Source organism: Ochotona princeps, chromosome 2, assembly GCF_030435755.1.
Source record: "Ochotona princeps isolate mOchPri1 chromosome 2, mOchPri1.hap1, whole genome shotgun sequence".
Taxonomy (NCBI): domain Eukaryota; kingdom Metazoa; phylum Chordata; class Mammalia; order Lagomorpha; family Ochotonidae; genus Ochotona; species Ochotona princeps.
In genome coordinates this window covers 113947271-113967512 of record NC_080833.1, presented here as the reverse complement: position 1 = coordinate 113967512, position 20242 = coordinate 113947271, and the positions used below count along the sequence as shown (strand labels likewise).

The following is a 20242-nucleotide window of genomic DNA, read 5'->3' as shown; positions in this document are numbered from 1 at the left end:
AGGTCTGGCCACTTCTCCCTGCTCTAGGCTCCCTCATGTTCTTGTCTGTACCGTGCCCTTGCTGTGTTTCCTCTCTAGGCCCAGCAGCTCATTACCATTTGCCGTGAATACATTGTGGGCTTGTCAATGGAGATAGAAAGAAAGAAGCTTCCCAAAGAGACCCTAGAGCAGCAGAAGCGCATCTGTGAGGTAGGGTTTCTTGGGACTCACCACTGCAGAGGCATCCTGTCCTTTCGTCTCCCTGAGGCCTGAATTCTTTAGGTACCAAGCCCTGCCAGACTCTGAGAAGCTCGGTTACTTTTCTCCATCCTTCTTCCTCATTTTATCAGTCCTCCATACAGAGGAGCTAGAGTGCCCTCTGCTGTATGGCCAGCACTGTTTTTTTAGATTGTGTTTTTAACACTTGGCTTGGCAGCTTATAGAGGAAGGACTATCCAGCAATCATCCTGACATATGTTTCTCTTTCGCTCCACCAGATGGCAGCCTATTTCACCCACTCAAACCTGCAACCTGTGCACATGATTTTGGTCCTGCGTACAGCTCTCAACCTCTTCTTCAAGCTCAAGAACTTTAAGACAGCTGCCGCCTTTGCTCGGCGCCTGCTGGAACTTGGGCCCAAGCCTGAGGTGGCTCAGCAGGTAGATGAGAATTCCTTCAGAGACTGTAAAGGAACCCGATTTACACTTAGATCGAGGGAGTGGAAGCTGAGGTCCTTGCCACTGAGTCTCAGCCCTATATAGCAGCAGTGAAGAGGAGGGCCAGTAGAGCCACCATCTGTTTCCTTAGGAACTGGCTACCTCCTTTTGTCTCTAGAACTGAAACCAATCATTTATTCAAACATGGCACCGGTGTAAGGGTAACCTAGGATAACCTGGAATAGCTCCTCTGTACCTAAAAATACCCTGTCCTGTTTTTAGGCTCCAAATATCCTGTCCTGACCAGCAGCATCCTTCACGTAGGCATCCCATTACTGCTAACATCAAAAACATTTTTCTTGGGAGGGGTGAGGGGAATCCCAGTGCCTATAAAACTGTGTCACATAATGCAATGTAATTAATAGAAAAAAAAAGAAAGAAAAAAAAAAACATTTTTCTTGAGTAAAGGAAGCTTGTTCTGACCCTTTCAGGGACTGTCTGTCATAATCTCAGCCTTGGTAGAGAGGATTAGGTCCATTTTGGTATTGAGAAGAGTAATTGTGATAAAACAGGAATGGCAGAGTTTTTCTTTATATTTAAGAGTTATTAAGTTGAAAGAGAGAGAAAAGAGATCATTCATTTGCTGGTTCACTCTCCAAAGGGCCACAATGGACAGGGCTGGGCTGAGCTGAAGCCACGAACCAATAGCTTCTTGCGGGCCTCCCAATGGGTACAGGGGCCCAAGGAGTTGAGTCGTCCTTTTGTTGCCTTCCCAAGCCATAAACAGGGAGGGAGCTGGAAATAGAGCAGCCAGGATTTGAACCCAGTGCCCATATGGGATGCCAGCACAGTGTGTGGAAGATTAGCTTCATGCACTACTGGGCCAGCCCCAGGAATGGCAGTTTAAACCCTTCACATACATTCCGTACAGAAAATGGGATCTTTTCATGTAGCATAGCTGCATTATGTATAATGGTGGTGGTATCATTTTAATTATCATATGCCACGTTCTGCTCTCTTAAATGAGTACTTTTCTCTTCCCTAGACCCGAAAAATCCTGTCTGCCTGTGAGAAGAATCCCACAGATGCCTGCCAGCTCAATTATGACATGCACAACCCTTTTGATATTTGTGCTGCCTCTTACCGGCCCATCTACCGAGGGAAGCCAGTGGAGAAGTGTCCTCTCAGTGGGGCCTGCTATTCCCCGGAGTTCAAGAGTCAGATCTGCAGAGTCACCACTGTAAGTATTGTCCTCAGGAATTCCGCTTGAAATATTGAAGGAAGAGGAGAGAGAAGCATCTAGTTCATTGCTCCTCTTGTGTGTGTTCCCAGCTCCTTGAGCAGTGACACAGGTGAAAGCTGGAGTGTCTCCCCACTGCTCTTTACCACCCGGGAACAGACCTTCACCTGCTGTGCTGCTGGAAGGGTGAGGGATGGGCCTCACAGATCTCTCACTTGTTCCTGTTTCCTCCTCCACAGGTGACAGAGATCGGCAAAGATGTGATTGGTCTGAGGATCAGTCCGCTGCAGTTTCGCTAACACCTTTGTGTGCAGGGTCAGTCACCATATCTTACCGTGTGCTCCTTCTGATAGAACCCACTACACACACTAGTGTCCTTTCCAGTGTCGTACCTGGCTCCCTCTGCCCTTCAACCTGCTGTCCTGTTTCACTTTGGCAAGTTAGAATGTCTCAACTTGACATTTTTGGTTACATGACCCTTTTACCTTCTCAAGAAGACTACAGTTGTAGCCACACTTGACTTTGTCTTTCTAGCATAGATCTTTCAAGGGAAAATGAAAGCTCTGTATGGGCACTTATTTAATAAATTTTTTCAGTATCTCTCTAATCCACAAATTAGTTTTCTCTGTGCTAGAATGGAGAGGGATGTGATAAATGAGATGCCGTTTTTTTTACTCAGTCACACACACTTGTCACCATTCCCTATTTGGATGGTTAAACTCCCAGACTGGTACTCCCTGTGATCAGAAGTGAAGTGTCTGATTTTTCAGGATGCACATTTGATTTGTCCCTTACTACCATTGTTCTCATATTTTCTTTCTCTGACTAAATAAAGTACATTTCTACAGAAGCTTCTTGGCTTGCCATTTATTTCCTGCATACCTTTGTTTCTCTTTTCTCTGTGTAGCTGCCCGCCCAAGGCAGATGCCTTCCCCTTATTTTTTTTTTTTTAATTATAAGAATAGTAAATACCCACTACTGAAAAAATGAATCGTATGGTTTCCACAGGCTGTATTTGAGGCATAGACCTAAACTGCTGTGGGAATGACAGAAAACAAGTAGTTCCTCTATGCCAGTTTCTGATGCAACTCTCGGCCTACTGCTAATTACGGCCAATATCTATGGGATACCTGTCATGGTCTGTTTGTTTCAAAATGTTTTACATGGGCCAAGTACAATGGCTCAATGGCTAAATCCTCACCTTGCAAGCGCCAGGATCCCATATGGGTGCTGGTTCATGTCCTGGCTGCTCCACTTCCAACCCAGCTCTCTGCTTGTGGCTTGGGAAAGCAGAAGAGGATGGCACAAAACCTTGGGACCCTGCACACACTTGAGAGACCTGGAAGAGGTTCCTGGTTCCTTGCTTCAGATCAGCTCAGCTGCACTGTTGCAGCCATTTAAGGGGTGATTAGTGGATGAAAGATCTTTCCTTCGCTGTGTAAATCTGATCGGACTTTACAGTAAAAACACATCTTTTTTAAAAAGGGCCTGGCATGGTGGCCTAGTGGCTGAAGTCCTCTGCTTGAACGTGCCGGGATCTCATATGGGCGCCAGTTCTAATCCCAGCAGCCCTGCTTCCCATCCTGCTCCCTGCTTGTGGCCTGGGAAAGCAGTGGAGGATGGCCCAAGGCCTTGGGAGCCTGCATCCACATGGGAGACCCGGAAGAGGTTCCTGGCTCCTGGCTTCAGATCAGCACAGCTCTGACTGTTGTGTCCAGTTGGGGAGTGAATCAGCGGATGTAAGTTCTTTCTCTGTCTCTTCTCCTCTCTGTATCTCTGACTTTCCAATAATAATAAAAAAAAAGCGATAAGGCTAGTGAACACTAAACCTGACTTTGTTAAAAAAAAAAAGATTTTTTACATGTTGTATATGAAAGATTAGTTAAGTGTGTAGTATGTCATATATATAATGTAGTGACTACACTGGCAATACAGTATTTTGCTTGTCCTGTGCCAAGAATTATTGATTAGAATGACTTGCTGTACATTTGGATTAATATATGTACTTTTCTAGCATTTTAAGTTCATGTTTTCAATTTACAGTCATACAGTTAAATGATCAGTAGATGTGAAAAGCTGTCCTTTTCACCCTTTTTCTCTGTCACCTAGTTCCTAACATTCCCCTAAACAAGTAACCACTGTTATTAGTTTCTCTTATATTTATACATTTTATGTACAAATAAGCTATAAATACATCTTCCCCTCCCCCCATTTTTTTGCCTTTTTTTTTTTACATTTTATTATTATTTTTTTTAAAGATTTATTCATTTTATTACAGCCAGGTACACACAGAGGAGGAGAGACAGAGAGGAAGATCTTCCGTCCGATGATTCACTACCCAAGTGAGCTGCAACGTGCCGACGCGCGCCAATCCGAAGCCAGGAACCTGGAACCTCTTCCGGGTCTCCCACTCGGGTGCAGGGTCCCAAGGCATTGGGCCGTCCTCAACTGCTTTCCCAGGCCACAAGCAGGGAGCTGGATGGGAAGTGGAGCTGCCGGGACTAGAACCGGTGCCCATATGGGATCCCAGGGCGTTCAAGGCGAGGACTTCAGCCGCTAGGCCACGCCGCCGGGCCCTATTATTATTATTATTATCATTTGTTGATACAGTTCCATAGGCTCCTGGCATTTCCCTTATCCCCTCCCCAAATCCCTCCCCCCACCCCACCTAGTTCCTCTATATCATTACTAAAATATAGTTCTTCATACACAGTCATATGTCCTTCATTGCAGGCATGGACAATGGCAGAGAATCCAGCATCCTATTGTCAGGATATAGTGAACAGTTTCATTATAAGTCCATCTTTGGCAGTAGAAATGCATACTACATTGTCTCCTCACATCTGGATGTTAGTCTCCATTTCACAGTTACTGTACATCCCTTTAAATGAAAAATCGTAATACAAAATCAACAATACAAAGAAAAATGGAAATTTACAATGCCATGAAGTCAAATGACATATTACTAGATATGATAGTCTCCATTACACAGCTGCTATACATCCCCTTAAATGAAAAGCCACACAACAAAATCAACAGGGAGAAAAAAGAAATTAACAACACCATCTGAATGACTAATGTGTCACTGAAGAAATGAAAATCAAGAACCTTCTTGAAGAAAATGATGCTACTGTATGATCTATGAGTCATTGAATGATTTAATCAGAAGAAAGTGTTTCAAAGAGATGAAACTAACAGAAAACAACAAAACCCATGCGATATAGTTTCCTTGGATTTTTGTTGGTGACGTGTGTCTCTTCTAGACAATAAATAGATGGGTTTTGTTTTTTAATCCAGTCTACTAATCTATGAGGTTTGATTAAGCTTAAACCATTTACATTCAGAGTTTAATATGTATGGATGGTACTTTGGTCCTGTCATTTTAGGAATGGGTTGTTCATTGGTTTAGTCTGCTCTTGTCATTTTACTGGCATGTTCTTCCGATTTGCCTTTGGTTTTGGTAGGGCCTATTCCTCTGTCAAGAGAACATGTTGAAGTATGATTTGTAGGGCAGGTTTGGAAGAGGCAAATTCTTTTAGTTCTTTACTGTGGAAGAATTTTATTTCATTTTCAAAGACAAAAGAAAGCTTTGCTGGATATGTTATCCTAGGCCAATAATTTTTTTCTTTTAGAATCTGGAATATATCATTCTATTCTTGCCTGAGAGTTTCCTGTGAGAGATCTTCTGTGAGTTTAATTGGCATTCCTTTATATGTCAATTGATTTTTTTCACGTGCACATTTAAGGATCTTTTCCTTATGTTCAATTGAAGAGAGCTTGATGATCATGTGTCTTGGTGAAGATCACTTTTGATCAAGCCTGTTGGGAGTTCTGTGACCCTTCTGGATCTTGTTTCCCAATTCTTTCTCCAGATTAGGGAAATTTTCCTTAATTATTTCATTAAATATATTTGCAAACTCAGCTTCTCTCTCTGTACCTTCTGGGACTCCCATAACTCTTATATTTGGCCTCTTAATAGTGTCTTTCAATTCTTGAATACTTTTTTTGGCCTGATCCAGCTCTGCTTCCAGCTTTTTGTTTGCTTCCCCCTGATGACAGGAAATATCTTCCAGTTCTGAGATTCTTTCTTCTGCTTGCTTCATTCTATTTTGGAGACTCTCCATTGTACTTTTAATTTGCTCTACTATGTTCTTAATTCCTGATATAACAGCCTTGATTTGCTTTATTGCTTCCTTAAATTCTTTGAACTCTTGTATGTGTTTCTCATTTTTTATCAGAAGCTTTAAAAGGAGTTTTATGAATTCTGTATGCCCCATTTTCTTAATGTCTTCCTCAGTGAACTCTGAGGTTGGCATAGGGTTTTGCTCCTTTGTAGGGGAGTCTTCAGTAGTATTCATTTTGCCTTTGTCTCTTCTTTTGCTCTTGATCATTGTATTTCTGATTAGCAGAGTCTTCTCCTTGGGGCAGATTTCTAAGCTGTGTCACCCACAGGTCTACAATGCGATTTTACTTATTGCAGTTGGTACACAACACTTTGCTTGCAGCCAATTGTGCCACAACCTCCAGCGAGTTCCAGGTCTGGGTTGTTATGTTAGATTTCCACCATAGCCAAAGCCCCAGCTTCTGGCTCACCACTCTCCACCTCCTGTGATACCGTACTGAGGCTGCACTGTTGTCTCTGCAACCTTTCTCCTGCTTTCAGTTGGAGCAGGTCCCAGGATTAGGGAGACACCATGTGTCCTATATAGTTAGGTTGTTAGTGGCGCTGATCTTGTCAGAACCTGTTGGACTTTCGGTCTGGGTGCCACATGGACCTATTTTGACTGGTACGATGCCACAGTCGGTATTATTTTCTTGCGGGACCAGTGCAATCCACTGAGCTCAGAGAGTTCTGGCGAGCTCAGCACATGCGCAGTTCACTGTTGTCCCCTGCAGTCCTAAAGCTATTGCCACAGTGTACAAAATGGTGCCTGACATGCTCCTACTAGAGTTCTTGATCTGCTGGCTGTCAGGTCTGAGGGCCACCCAGACCTGTCTTGGGTGGAACCTGTAGTATGCCATGTTGATGCAGTTCACTGAGTCAGAAATAAGTTCACCCCCAGCTCAGTGTAGGCTCAGTCCTTTCCCTTGCCTTTGCCTCCTTAAGCAAAATGGCGCCCAATTTGGCTCTAAGGGGCTGACTGGGCTGTGAAATCCACCCTGTTCTCGCACTGCCCATCTAGGATCTGCTGCTCTGTCTCTGCTCCTGGTCAAATCAAACGGACCAGCAGGACGGACAGTTCTTTGGGTTTACCTCCCAAGCTCCAGTGAAAGTCCCTTCCCACCTGGTTGTTGGTGGAGTTCAATGGCCGTTAGCTGAATGCCGCTGGAGTATCAGTCACTGCAACACCACACCGTTGTGTCCACTGCTTTCCTGTGTCTGTCAGTCTCCAGGTACCCCTCTGCTGTTGTTCTGTCCTTTCCTGTTTCCTGGAATATGTCCTCTCTACTTCATCCTGATTAAATGTTTTTCCATCCATTTAAACGTGTCCTTACCGTATTCTGCCATCTTGATTCCCTTCCTCCCCCCTTCTTATCAGTAAATGGAAACATACTACCTGACAGTTGTGTTCTGTTCTCAGCATATCTTAGAGACTTTCATAGTAGTGTACCTTGTGTGGTTTTACAAAGAGACAAGTTATAGCAAACCACACAGTGTGTACTATACAAATAGCAAAAGCAGGCAAGGGATGAAGCTCTGTAATACAAGTACTCGGCCAGTGATAGCAGCCTCCCGTATGGGCACCTGCTCCTGTCCTAAATGTTTCCCTTCCATCCAGCTCCCTGCTAATGTGCCTGGGAAAGCAATACATTATGCCCCTGCCACCCACATGGGAGGTCAGAATGGATTCCCTGACTCCTGACTTTGATGTGGCCCAAGTCATGGCCATTGGGGCGTGAACCAACAGAAGATGTCTTTCCCTCTCTTGCTCTGCCTTTCAAGTAAATACATCTTTTTAAAGAAGCACAAAAATAGAAAAGCAGAAAAAAATTTTAAAAGTAATTTAAAGAAATAAACCATGCTTTTGTGTTCCTTTTTTTTAAGATTTTTTAAGGAGGTTTTTTTTTTTTTTAGATTTGTTTTATTTTTATTGGAAAGTCAGAGAGAGAGGAGGAGATACAGAGAAGATAATGTTGTGTCTGTTGATTCACTCCCCAAGTGACTGCAACAGCTGGAGCGAGCTGATCTGAAACTAGGAGCCTGGAGCCTCTTCTGGGTCTCCCACGCGGGTGCAGGGTCCCACGGCTTCGGGCTGTCCTCCACTTTTCCCAGGCCACAAGCAGGGAACTGGATGGGATTAGAATCGCTGCCCATATGGGATCCTGGCGCATGCAAGGCGAGGACTTTAGCCACTAGGCTACCACGCCGGGCCCTGGATTCAATCTTCATAGTCTTCATTGCTATCTAATATTTTTGTCGTTGGCAACCTTCTGTTACCACATTGATGTAAAGTCAATAGAAATTTCATTTTAAATATTTATATTTTTATTGGAAAGGCAGATTTACAGAAGGAGAGGCAAAAAGATCTTGTATCTGCTGGTTGACTTTCCAAATGCCTACGGTGGCCAAAGCTGAGCCAGTCTGAAGCCAGGAGCTTCATCTAGGTCTTCTACATGGGTGCAGGGTCCCAAGGCATTGGGCCATCCTCTACTGCTTCCTCAGGCCATAAACAGGGAGCTGGATGGGAAGTTGAGCAGCTGGAGCTTCAAGATGGAAGATCAGCCAATTGAGCCCCAATGTGCCAGTCGTAAGTTTCATATTTTTAACATGTTTAAAGAAACCATAGCCCCATAAGAGACACATGTAAGAAGTTTGAAATTGAATGAGAAATACAGAAATAATTATGTTACAGGCACTGGAAAAAAGGAAGTCAATCAAGTAAAGATTCCATATAGAAGATAAATGAAAACTTTGGGGCTGGCACTGCTGTGCAGTGGATTAAGCCACAGCTGCATCCCTAACATCCCATATAATCACTGATTGCAGTCGTAGCTGCTGTCCTTCCAATCTGCCTCCCTGCTAATATACCTGGCAAAGCAGTGGATAGTGACCTGCTTACTGGGGCCTCTGCTAGGCTCCTGGATTCAGCCTGGCCGAGCCCTGGACATTGCTGCTATTTGGAGAATAAGCCAGCCTCTGGACAATCTGTCTATCCTTCTCTTTTTGTAATTCTGCCTTTCAAATAAGTTTAAAAAAGGGAACAAGAGAAACATCTTGTGAAGGTTCTGTGGCCTGGGGTTGGTTCCAGATGAGTTGACTTGCACAGTCCTGAGATTACCAAGCAGGTTGCTTCCATCAGCATTGTACCAGGAGTAGAAGTTGAAGCCACCATTGCAGATGCTCAAAAGAACCAACTGTATTAATACATTGACTATCAGTTGTTTGTTTAAAAAAAAAAAAGTAGGGGGAGAGCTGGGGAGTAGAATGATTCAGTGATGGTGTTGGGACTAGAGCTTGAGTTTTATGACCCAGTTCATCACGTTTCCTACAGAAACACACCACTTGTGCTTAGATGAAAACAGGTTTTGCACAGGTATGAGTTTACAAGTCTGTGCTCTAAGAAGCAAAGAGTACCTGGTCTGGTGCTTCAACAGTGTACTTACGTATTTTAAAGATTTATTCTTACTTTAAAAAGCAGAGATACAGAGAGAAGAGACATTTTTATCTGGTAGTTCACTCCCCAGATGACTGCAATGGTCAGAGCTGAGCAGATCCAAAGGCAAGAGCCAATACCTCTGGGTGTTCCATTTGGTTGTAGAGGCACAGGGACTTGAGCCTTCCTTCACGGCTTCCCCAGGCCCTAAGCAGAGAGTTGGATTGGAAGTGGAGCAGCTGGAACATGAACCAGTGCTCATGTAAGATGCCAGTGCTGTAGCTGGAGTCTTAGTCTACTGTGCCATGGCACTCACTGGCTTCTGTTTTTATTTTTTTGTTTTTAAGATTTATTTGAAAGCAAGAGGGGGATGGGGGTGAAAGAATCTTCCATCTGCTGACATGCTCCTCAAATGGTTGCCAGGGCCTGAGGCTGGACCAGACGGAAGCCAAGAACCAAGTTTTATTTGGATGGGTACAGGGGCCCAAGCACTCAAACCATCTTCTGCTGCTTTTCCAAGGAGCTGGATCACAAGTGAAGTAATTGGTTCTCAAACCAGCTCCCATGTGGTATGCTCTTGTTACAGGTTTAACCCTCTGTGCCACATTGCTGGCCCCTAACATAAAATGTTTAGGAAGCTCAATGTGAAAATAATAAAGCAACATATAAGACTTTCTTCACCCCTTTTAAGACATACCTAATTGTGTGTTTATCTAAGCCTACCCCCAGGAAACTGCCAGTCAGCTGGTTTGATTTTGCCAGCTTCCGCTGGGTCCAGCACAAGACTTTAACAAAAGATGACTCAGTGCTAAAGCAGATTTACACAGTTGCTATCTTCTGACAGCTGAGTAAAGTAATTGGAAGAGGGAAAGGATATCTGGGGTTGTTCCATCTGAGTCTCTGCTGTCCATTCTCTTGGAAACTGAGTTCAGTGTAAAGAAAATGAGAAAGGTGGAGAAGACGGCCTTGTCATTATTACATGCAGCTTTCCTTCTCATTCACTCTTAAAATCTTGAAGTTGCTTTTTCTAACACCAACTCTAAGTTCCTGACCCTGTGCCCTTTAGTTTAACAAGTTTCTGTTTTAAAATTTATTTTTGGGGGCCTGGCACAATAGCTTAGCAGCTAAAATCCTCATCTTGAACACGCCGGGATCCCATATGAGTGCCAGTTCTAATCCCGGCAGCACCGCTTCCCATCCAGCTCCCTGCCTGTGGCCTGGGAAAGCAGTCGAGGATGGCCCAAGGCCTTGGGACCCTGCATCTGCGTCGGAGACCTGGAAGAGCTCCTGGCTCCTTCCTGGCTGCTGGCTTCAGATTGGCTCAGCTCCAGCTGTTGCGGGCCGCTTGGGGAGTGAACCATTGGAAGGAAGATCTTCCTCTCTGTCTCTCCTCTTCTCCATCTGACTTTCCAATAGAAATAAATAAATTTCTTCAAAAAATTTATTTGGGGCCCGGCGCGATAACTTAGTGGTTAAAGTCCTCACCTTGAATGTGCCAGGATCCCATATGGGCGCCAGTTCTAATCCCGGCAGCTCCACTTCCCATCCAGCTCTCTGCTTGTGGCCTGGGAAAGCAGTCGAGGATGGCCCAAGGCCTTGGGACCCTGCACCCACCCGCGTGGGAGACCTGGAAGAGCTCCTGGCTCCTGACTTAGGATTGGCTCCACTCTAGCTGTTGCGGCTGCTTGGGGAGTGAACCATCAGACAAAAGATCTTCCTCTCTGTCTCTCCTCCTCTGTGTATATCTGCCTTTCTAATAAAAATAAATAAATCTTTTTTTTTAAAGATTTGTTATTATTGGAAAGCCGGATATACAGAGAGGAGGAGAAACAGAGAGGAAGATCTTCCATCCGATGTTTCACTCCCCAAGTGAGCCGCAACGGGCCGGTCGGTGCGCGCCAATCCGATGCCGGGAACCAGGAGCCTCTTCCAGGTCTCCCACGCGGGTGCAGGGTCCCAAAGCTTTGGGCCGTCCTCGACTGCTTTCCCAGGCCACAGGCAGGGAGCTGGATGGGAAGTGGAGCTGCTGGGATTAGAACCGGTGCCCATATGGGATGCCAGTGCGTTCAAGGCGAGGACTTTAGCCGCTAGGCCATGCTGCCGGGCCCAAAAATAAATAAATCTTTTAAAAAGTTTATTTGGGGCAAGCATTGGTGGGGTTAAGACACTTACCTGCTATGCTGACATTGCATATTGGGGCTAGTTTGAGTCCTGGCTGCTCCACTTCCAGTCTGGTTCCCTGCTCATGGCCTAGGAAGGAAGCAAAACTTGCCCCAAGAGCATGGGGTCCTGCCACCCAGGTGGGAGACCCAGCAGTAGTGTTGGACATTGTGGCCATCTGGGGATTGGACCAGCAGATGAAAGATCTGTCTCTCCTCTATAACTCTTTCAAATAAGTAAATCTTTTAAAAATGTATTTATTTAAAGGGCAGAGATAAAAGATAAGGATGTTTTGTCAATTGTTTTGTAACTGAAGTGTCCACAACAGCTGGAGCTAGATCAGGCCAGATCTGGAAATTCATTCCAGATCTCCTGAGCGGCAGGGACCCTGTACCTGAGCCGTCAATTGCTGCCTCCAGGGTGTGCGTTAGCAGGAATCTGGAGTCTGAACAATAGCAGCCTTGAACCCAGGCACTCCGCGTTGAATGTGTGCAACCCAAACCACATCTTAACTACTCTGCTAAACACCTGACTCCAAGAATGACAGTTTCAAAGGACAGGAGAGATACCCACTAGATCGAGCAGAGACTGGGCTCGATTAGGATCTGGGAAAGTAAAAAGTAGTAAGTTGGCAGCCCTGGCACAGAAGTTGGAGACCAACAGTGAAGACAACGGATGGTAACCTTTGTCCGCATGCTACTTACATCACAATGGGTGGAGATAATAGTAATAAACAGGATATATAAGGAAAACACTGTATCCGATTGTGTTTGGTGTTAGGGAGAAAGGGTTAGGGGAACAGAAAGTTAATGGGGTATTATTTTATTTAGTGAAACCACAAAAAGCAATGCAGAGATGACATCTGAATGAAATACTTAGTTATATTTACAACTGGTTATTCCAAGGCAGTTTGTCACAAACTGGCTTATCTGCAGCTCTTGGAAGAAATACTGAAACGCCCGTTTCTGTAGGTAAAACGGGAAGTTGAAAGCAGATGACAGTAGGCTCCCCTTCTCAGCTCAGTGGTCTCAGGCAGCAACAAAAACCACCTCAAACTTTCCTGTCCCTTTAAAAATGGCGGCGGGGCGCCGGCCGACGACGCCATAGGCTGACGGCGAGGGCGAGGGCGGGGCGTGCGCGCGGTGTCCGCCCGCTACGGCAAGCCGGAGGCAGCAAGATGGCGGCGGCGGAGGACAGCTGTGGTGCAGGGCCCGAAGCGGACCGCGAACTGGAGGAGCTTCTGGAAAGTAAGAACCCGAAAGGGGAATGACCCGAAGAGGGCGGGGGTGGCGACCCATTCAGGGCTTTAAGTGACCCAGAGATATTTGGGACTAAACCGGAGAGACTCTGCGAAGCTTGGACGGGGGCGGGGATCTGACTGTGACCCCTGAGAAAAATCTCGGAGTCACCCTGCCAGCTTCCTCGTAGGCTGGAAGTGGGGAGCTCCCTGCAAGAAAGGGGAGCTGTCACCGGCTTTGCCCGGTCAGGGTTTCTTCATGCCCGTGTTTTTGAGGAGGACTTAGTTCTCGGAGTCTGACTTCCTGCCAGCAGCGGCTTCGGTCCTCGGTGGGTGGTGAAATGGACACTCAGGAATTGCTTGCGTTACCTTGCAGTGTGTCCTCGACGCAGGAACTTTGGCCCTTCCCAGGCCTTTCCCTCCCCAGGCCCCCTGTGTTATCAGTTCAGGCCAACTCCTTCTGTGTTGAGAAACTGAGGGTGCAAGGATCCCAGGGGGAAAATGGTTCATCCCCCCCGAAAGACCACGGAGGTTCTGTGCTTCCTTAGCCTCGTCTGCCACTTCCCTGTTGTTTGCTGCCTTGCGTGGGTTCTGTGCCCTCTCCTTAGGCTTGGCAAGCGGACAGGGTGCTGACAACACATGCTCTTCAGGGCAGAGGTGAGCTGGGCCGTCTCTTACCCAATCACAGGTGTGGGCAGGCAGAAGAAATAGCAAACAGCGAGGAGTGCCAAGTGAATGGGCAGATGGTTATCTGCATCCGTGAAACCCAAGGGGAGGACCAGCAAGCACTGATCCCCCTACAAGGGGTGCAGCCTGGACTCTTTCTGCCTCTCCTGGCACCAAGACCAACAGGAAGCAGGGGGCATAGTGCGTGCTTTCTTGCCACCTGTCATCCCCCTTAGGACTCCTTACCTCAGGAAGTGAGGGCACCCAGGTCTCTGTATAGGAACCCCAGGTTAGCATTAGGGTATGTATGTGGAGAGGGTTGTGCAGAGTGCTTTAGCCCTTTCCTCCCTTCTCTCAGGGGAATACCTGTTTGACCTTAAGGGATTTCTTCTCTTTGTCTCTATAAAGTAGATCATCTGGATGGGAGTGGGAAGTTATTTGCTGGGTTGGCTGGGAGGGAGAGACAAAAAAAAAAAGGGAATACTGAGCGAGGTTGGCAGTTTGAAAGATCATTTTTCCTAATGCTTTGCCCAGAAGCCCCCCAGCCTTACAGCCTCATCCATCCCCAACATATACACCGTGTCTCTTGTCTCTGAAGGTGCTCTTGATGATTTCGATAAAGCCAAACCCTCCCCAGCACCCCTTCCTACCACCACGACCCCCGATGCTTCGGGGCCCCAGAAGAGATCGCCAGGAGACACTGCCAAAGTATAAATTCCAGTCCCTTGCGGGAGGGAGAGGGAGGGCATGCAGCTCTGAGCAGAGGCGGGGCGGGCCCCCTTGGGCCAGACGGGAGGCGGGGAAGGGTGCCTTGGCCTCACACTGCTGAGTGCTGCTTCACAAAGTCCTTGTGCAGCAGGGACTTGAGGCTGACTAGAAGAATCTCAAGGAAATACCTTGGGAAAAGAACAGGTTAACGTGGTTGGGTTGGTATGCTAGCTCATACCCTTGGCTCACTGGCTCCATGCCTTTCTTGCTGTCCTCATTAGGATAGGTGGTTAGAATGACCTCTGTAGGTGGCTAGGAGGGAGGCCCTGCATCTCCAGGAGCCTTCCTGTGGCTTCTGTCAGAGGCCAGGTACAGTGATGTACAGTACAGGAGGACCTGTGGTTGCCCCTTCCCTACAGGATGCCCTTTTCGCCTCCCAAGAGAAGTTTTTCCAGGAGCTGTTTGACAGCGAGCTTGCTTCCCAAGCCACGGCTGAGTTTGAGAAAGCGATGAAGGAGTTGGCTGAAGAAGAGCCCCACCTGGTGGAGCAGTTCCAGAAGCTCTCAGAAGCCGCAGGGAGAGTGGGTGAGGAGAGGACCCCACCAGAAAGTGAACTTATCCAAGCAGATTTCTGAAGGCACTGTTGCTCAGGAACACAGAATGCTTAGTAAAACTGATAGCAGTGACGATGTCACAGCTGAGGGGTGGGCTGAGGCCTGGGTGAAGGGAACACTGGTGGGCAAAGAGATGGGATAGGTTGGCAAGTAACGGAAAGGAGTATTGAAAAGTCACAATGTTAGAGTGTTTCACTATGGAGATTAAAGTGATACACAGTCATGTAGATTTAGGAACTTACTCTGAAGAGAACTGTAGAATATTCCAAGATTTGAAGTGATAATAATTCACTAGTCCATGCACGTATCATTGATGTCCAAGCTGCTAACAGCTCAGTCCAGGTAAACAGATGACTGAATCCTGAATGATCTCTGCTCTCTTGATCTTCCCTAGGCAGTGACGCGACCTCCCAACAAGAATTTACTTCTTGCCTAAAGGAGACACTAAGTGGACTAGCCAAAAATGCCACTGACCTTCAGGTGAGGGGGGAAGGGGTCACAGCTTGTGGTGCAGACACTTCCCCAGCAGTGTCATCAAAACACTGGCATCTGTGCTTATCCTCCTGAACTGGTCACCTCCTCGCTGTTTTAGATGTGTCTTTCGCTCCTGAAAGAGTGGCAAACATCTCAAAAAGACAGTGCGCCAACTCCTCTCTCTCTGTCTCTCGTCCTGTCTAGAACTCAGGCATGTCAGAAGAGGAGCTGACCAAGGCCATGGAAGGGCTGGGTATGGACGAAGGGGATGGGGAGGGGAACATTCTCCCCATCATGCAGAGTATTATGCAGAACCTGTTATCCAAGGATGTGCTGTACCCATCGCTGAAGGAAATCACAGAAAAGGTTTGTGAACTTGTGCTTGTTCTCCTCACCCTGTATAGCAGCTCGTACTTTGCTCAGAGCTTGTTGGGAAAGAGTGACTGACATGCACAACTCTCAGTTTTTTTTTTCCTCCTTCAGTTAGCATGGGAAGAACTAGACATTGGGCTAGTATTGTCTGTATCAGACACCAAGAATATCTTGGGAAGAGAGGAAATCCTGGGGCCACTATGTAGAACACTGGGTTAAGCTGCTGCTTGTGACACCTGCATTCTGTATCTGAAAGTTGGTTTAAGTCCCAACTGCTCCGCTTCTGATCCAGCTCCCTGCTAATGCTCCTTGGAAGTACTTGGGTGCTGGGGTTCTGGGCTCCCAGGTTTGGGCTGGCCAGGCCCTGGCTGTTGTGGCCACTTGGGGAGTGAACCAGTAAGTAGGAGATCTCTTAGCTTCTCCTCGCTCTGTCATTCTGCATTTCAAACAAATAAGTCTATGAAAAATGAGGAATAGAGATTCCTTCAGTTCTATTTTTCTGGTTCAAGACTCTGGGATTAGCTTTATGTATTTGAAAGGCAGAGTGGCAGAAGGACAGGGAGCTCTTCCGTTTGCTGATTCATTCTCCAAACAGCCAGGAATGACTAGGATCAGGCCAAGCTAAACGCTAGGAGTCAGGAACTGTATCCTGGTCTCCTGCATGGGTATTAGGAGCCCAAGTATTTTTTTTTTTAAAGATTTATTTATTTTTATTACGAAGTCAGATATACAGAGAGGAGGAGAGACAGTGAGGAAGATCTTCCATCCGATGATTCACTCCCCAAGTGAGCACAACAGCCGGTGCTGCGCTGATCTGAAGCCGGGAACCAGGAACCTCTTCCGGGTCTCCCACACAGGTACAGTATCCCAAAGCTTTGGGCCGTCCTCAACTGCTTTCCCAGGCCACAAGCAGGGAGCTGGGTGGGAAGTGGAGCTGCTGGGATTAGAACTGGAGCCGATATGGGATCCCAGGGCGTTCAAGGTGAAGACTTTAGCCACTAGGCCACACCGCCAGGCCCCAGGAGCCCAAGTATTTGAGCCAGCCCCTGCTGCCTTCCCAGGCACATTAGCAGAGCTGGATCAGAAGCAGAGCAGCTGATATAGGGTACCCCAGACCTTGAACTGTCACCCCAATGTATGATGCCAGTGTTGCAACCTTTTCCTGCCTTATCATCATATTGACCTGTTAGAATTCTGACATCATTCATTTCTCCAGCAAGGATTCACTGAGTGTGTTTTGACCTTTTTATCATGGATAATCTAAAAGTGGTTTAAATAATGGTCCCATCAAAGTACTGATAGCTTTTCTGAAGAGATAAAATGTAGGAGTGACTGAAAGCAGTGTGTGGTTAGGCACCTCATGGCCACCTATCACAGAGCAAAGTATTTTGTGATAACACATCACAGAAACATTTTGCCAATCTGTGGTGCCCATAAGTGATAATATAGCCAGATGATCTGGCTGGAGTCTGTCTTACTTCTCATAGTAAATTGCTTATTTAGCTCTGCCTGCTATGTCTTCCTCCTTTTCACATTCTATAGGTTGTTTCTGTTGTTGTTACCTTTTTGTGTCAGCTGTTGTCTTAATTTTTCCCCCCACCTGTTCTGTCTTTCCTTAGTATCCAGAATGGTTGCAGAGCCACCGGGAGTCCATACCTCCAGAGCAATATGACAAATATCTGGAGCAGCACAGTGTCATGGGCAAAATATGTGAGCAGTTTGAGGCAGAGACACCGACGGACACTGAAGCCACTCAGAAGGCTCGTTTTGAGACGGTGCTGGATCTCATGCAGCAGGTAGGGACTCCTTTGTCCATCTGCCTGCTGGTGCTGTCCACACAGGTATCCGTTGGAGGAGGTGTCTGGGAATGATGCTATGCTACTAAAGCCAGAAAGAAGGAGCACCACAGAGGCCTTGTGATCAGAGACCATGTGACAGAGAGTCCGCCACAGTCAGATTTCTTTTCGGGGCTCCTCCATCCTCTGGGGCTTTTCTCCAGCTCATATTCCTCTCTCCTCACTTTCTAGCTACAGGATTTGGGTCATCCTCCAAAAGAACTGGCAGGGGAGATGGTGAGTATGTTTTCTCCTCCTAAACGTTAATCTCAGCCCCAGTTGCTAAAAATCTGTAACCTCTGGTGATTGTACCTAAGATGATGAATGTGGCTCCTGGGGATGGACCTTTAGAAGATCTAACCTGAAGTATGAGCACTTATCTGAGTCCCTTCATCTCTTCTCCAGCCTCCTGGCCTCAACTTTGACCTGGATGCCCTCAATCTTTCGGGCCCACCAGGTGCCAGTGGTGAGCAGTGTCTGATCATGTGAAACACAACACATTTTCCTCCCCGAGTCCCTGCCACGGGGAAGATCTGGAGTCGGCAGAACCACTGGAAACTGAGGCAGGAGTGTCGTCTGCTGAAGCAGTCTGCCCACTGTCTCCTCATCCCATTCAGGACTGTGCCATACTAGCTGAGGCTTTTCCTCCTTATAGGAATAGGATCTGTTCTGCGGGCCTCTTCTGTGAGCCCTACTCCATTATGGTTTTTGCTGCTAACAGAGGCCCAGCTACCTGCCAGATGAAGAAGGCATCCGTTTGGGGACATGTGTCTTCCTCTCACTCCCAGAGTGTTGTATGTGGCGGTACTGATGCCCACTTGTATGCCCAGGGTCTTTGTGCCTTGTATCTGCTTCCTCTCTGATCTAGGGCATGGGGGCAGACTTCCAGGACTCTGTTTCTTCTGGGCAGAATGAAAGTGGAGAGAAACTTGGCCTGGGCTGGGGCTATAAGTCTGTCACCATGTCCTCTGACCTTTAGACAGACTATTGTGAATTCCACGAAGAGAAAGGGCTTTTGCGTCTACTCACAGTAGAATTGGAAGAGGAGCCCTGGGATTCTCTTCTCCCTAGGTGCTGAGCCCTCCATTCCCCATTCCAACCTGAGAACTCGAGTTACTACCCTGGTTCTTCTACTATGCTGTTGAGCTGGGTGAGCCCAGCTCTCAACTGCCACTTTTGGCCTCCTGCCTACCCTCTTACCACCTCTGTCTGAAAGATTGGTTGATTGCAGTCCTGCTGAGCCCCAGCCATTACAACAAAAGACCCATCCTTTTTTTTTTTTCTTTGCCATCATCTGATTCAACCATCACTCTCACTGACTCCCTCTCTCTTTGAAAACATGATGGTAGTCTCAGGTCCGAGAAATAAACAGAGCATTCTTCCAGACTACATTCTCACTTATTTAATAAACTGAATTCTCTTAGAATCCTGCCCCTTGGTTTCGAAAGGGAAAGGGGGATGAATATAGCCTGGGTCCCTTTCCCTGCAGGCCCTTTGGGACAGTGTCTAATAAATACTCTAAGTGAGGAGTGTGGCCTGTTTTTCATCTAGACCTTTTTCTGATCTTGTTAGCTTCTGTAAGCTGCAAAGTGAGAAATGTTAGGGGACTAGTGTCCTACAGTATTGTGGTTCTGGGTCCACCAATACTGCTTTCTGGGCTCAGTCTGCACCCGAGTTTGCAAAGGAGACTGGGTAGCCATATTTCAGTCTGGAAAACCTTCACTTAGCATTGTGTTTCAACATTTCACAGTAGTGTTAGCAGTGTGCTTTTATTTTTTTTTTTTTTAAGATTTATTCATTTTATTACAGCCAGATATACAGAGAGGAGGAGAGACAGAGAGGAAGATCTTCCATCCGATGTTTCACTCCCCAAGTGAGCCGCAACGGGCCGGTGCGCGCCAATCCGAAGCCGGGAACCTGGAACCTCTTCCGGGTCTCCCACGCGGGTGCAGGGTCCCAAGCTTTGGGCCGTCCTCAACTGCTTTCCCAGGCCACAAGCAGGGAGCTGGATGGGAAGTGGAGCTGCCGGGACTAGAACCGACGCCCATATGGGATCCCGGGGCTTTCAAGGTGAGGACTTTAGCCGCTAGGCCATGCCGCCGGGCCCAGCAGTGTGCTTTTACACAGTAAATTGTAAATTATTTCTCTCTGAGCTGACCTTGTCCTACTCTGAGGCTCCTGATGAATCTGGGAACCGTGACTGCCATGTGTTGACAGATGCTCTGGTGTGCCCAGTGTATGGATGACCAGTTATTTTTATTCAGAAAATGACTTGTTGTAGTAGGTTTACATTCTGACATGTCCTTTTCCCCTGGATTCAAACTCCCTTCCCAACCCCGCACCCCCGATGATCCCACATGTTCTGTGGTAAGGGCAAAGAAGGAAATAAGGAAATGTTCTCAAGGCCTCAAGTTGTTTTGAGAAGGTTTTGTATCTATACCTTAGCAGAGTACGACGGAGCCCAGATCTGCATGTGAACTCCTGTGCTTCTTCAAGTGATGGCGTGACACAAACAGGCTTGTGATGATGGTAATGGGACCTGAACCCCAATATTCTCCCCTTGAGCTACAGCCAAAAACTAGGCGAGGATAGAGAGGAGGAAGGAGTAACAGATGACCCTGCCTCTTTTGCTCACTGTCTCAGTCAAGAGTCTCACTTTTGCTGACCTGCCTGGGGCTGCCAGGAATCTAGGTAGGTGCTCTGGCA

General features: G+C 46.9%; 2 protein-coding genes and 1 long non-coding RNA gene across 6 annotated transcripts in view; 2 read left to right on the top strand and 1 right to left on the bottom strand.

The window, feature by feature from the left end:
* Nucleotides 1-2725, top strand: part of COPA (COPI coat complex subunit alpha) — a 48110-nt gene extending 45385 nt beyond the window's left edge. Inside the window, exons 30-33 of the mRNA XM_004589084.3 lie at nucleotides 79-189; nucleotides 477-638; nucleotides 1681-1875; nucleotides 2115-2725. Of these exons, the coding sequence (XP_004589141.1) occupies nucleotides 79-189; nucleotides 477-638; nucleotides 1681-1875; nucleotides 2115-2174 (528 nt within the window). The 3' untranslated portion in view covers nucleotides 2175-2725. The remainder of the gene's footprint in view (nucleotides 1-78; nucleotides 190-476; nucleotides 639-1680; nucleotides 1876-2114) is intronic.
* The window catches only part of LOC131479522 (uncharacterized), a 41854-nt gene continuing 22849 nt past the window's right edge, over nucleotides 1238-20242 (bottom strand). The window contains exon 3 of the long non-coding RNA XR_009244926.1: nucleotides 1238-1430. This is a non-coding gene — a long non-coding RNA (uncharacterized LOC131479522). The remainder of the gene's footprint in view (nucleotides 1431-20242) is intronic.
* Nucleotides 12568-18922, top strand: PEX19 (peroxisomal biogenesis factor 19). 4 transcript variants are annotated; one of them, XM_058660501.1, is made up of 8 exons: nucleotides 12568-12877; nucleotides 14132-14241; nucleotides 14685-14826; nucleotides 15250-15335; nucleotides 15534-15695; nucleotides 17321-17497; nucleotides 17729-17773; nucleotides 17942-18922. In XM_058660501.1, exons 1-8 carry the CDS (start codon nucleotides 12808-12810, stop codon nucleotides 18023-18025), a joined length of 876 nt encoding a protein of 291 aa, XP_058516484.1. In that variant the 5' UTR covers nucleotides 12568-12807; the 3' UTR covers nucleotides 18026-18922. The 4 variants fall into 4 exon arrangements, with proteins under 4 accessions (XP_058516484.1, XP_004589136.2, XP_004589139.1 ...); XM_004589079.2 differs by having other exon boundaries at nucleotides 12678-12877; nucleotides 14661-14826; XM_004589081.2 differs by lacking the exon at nucleotides 14132-14241 and having other exon boundaries at nucleotides 12800-12877; nucleotides 14661-14826.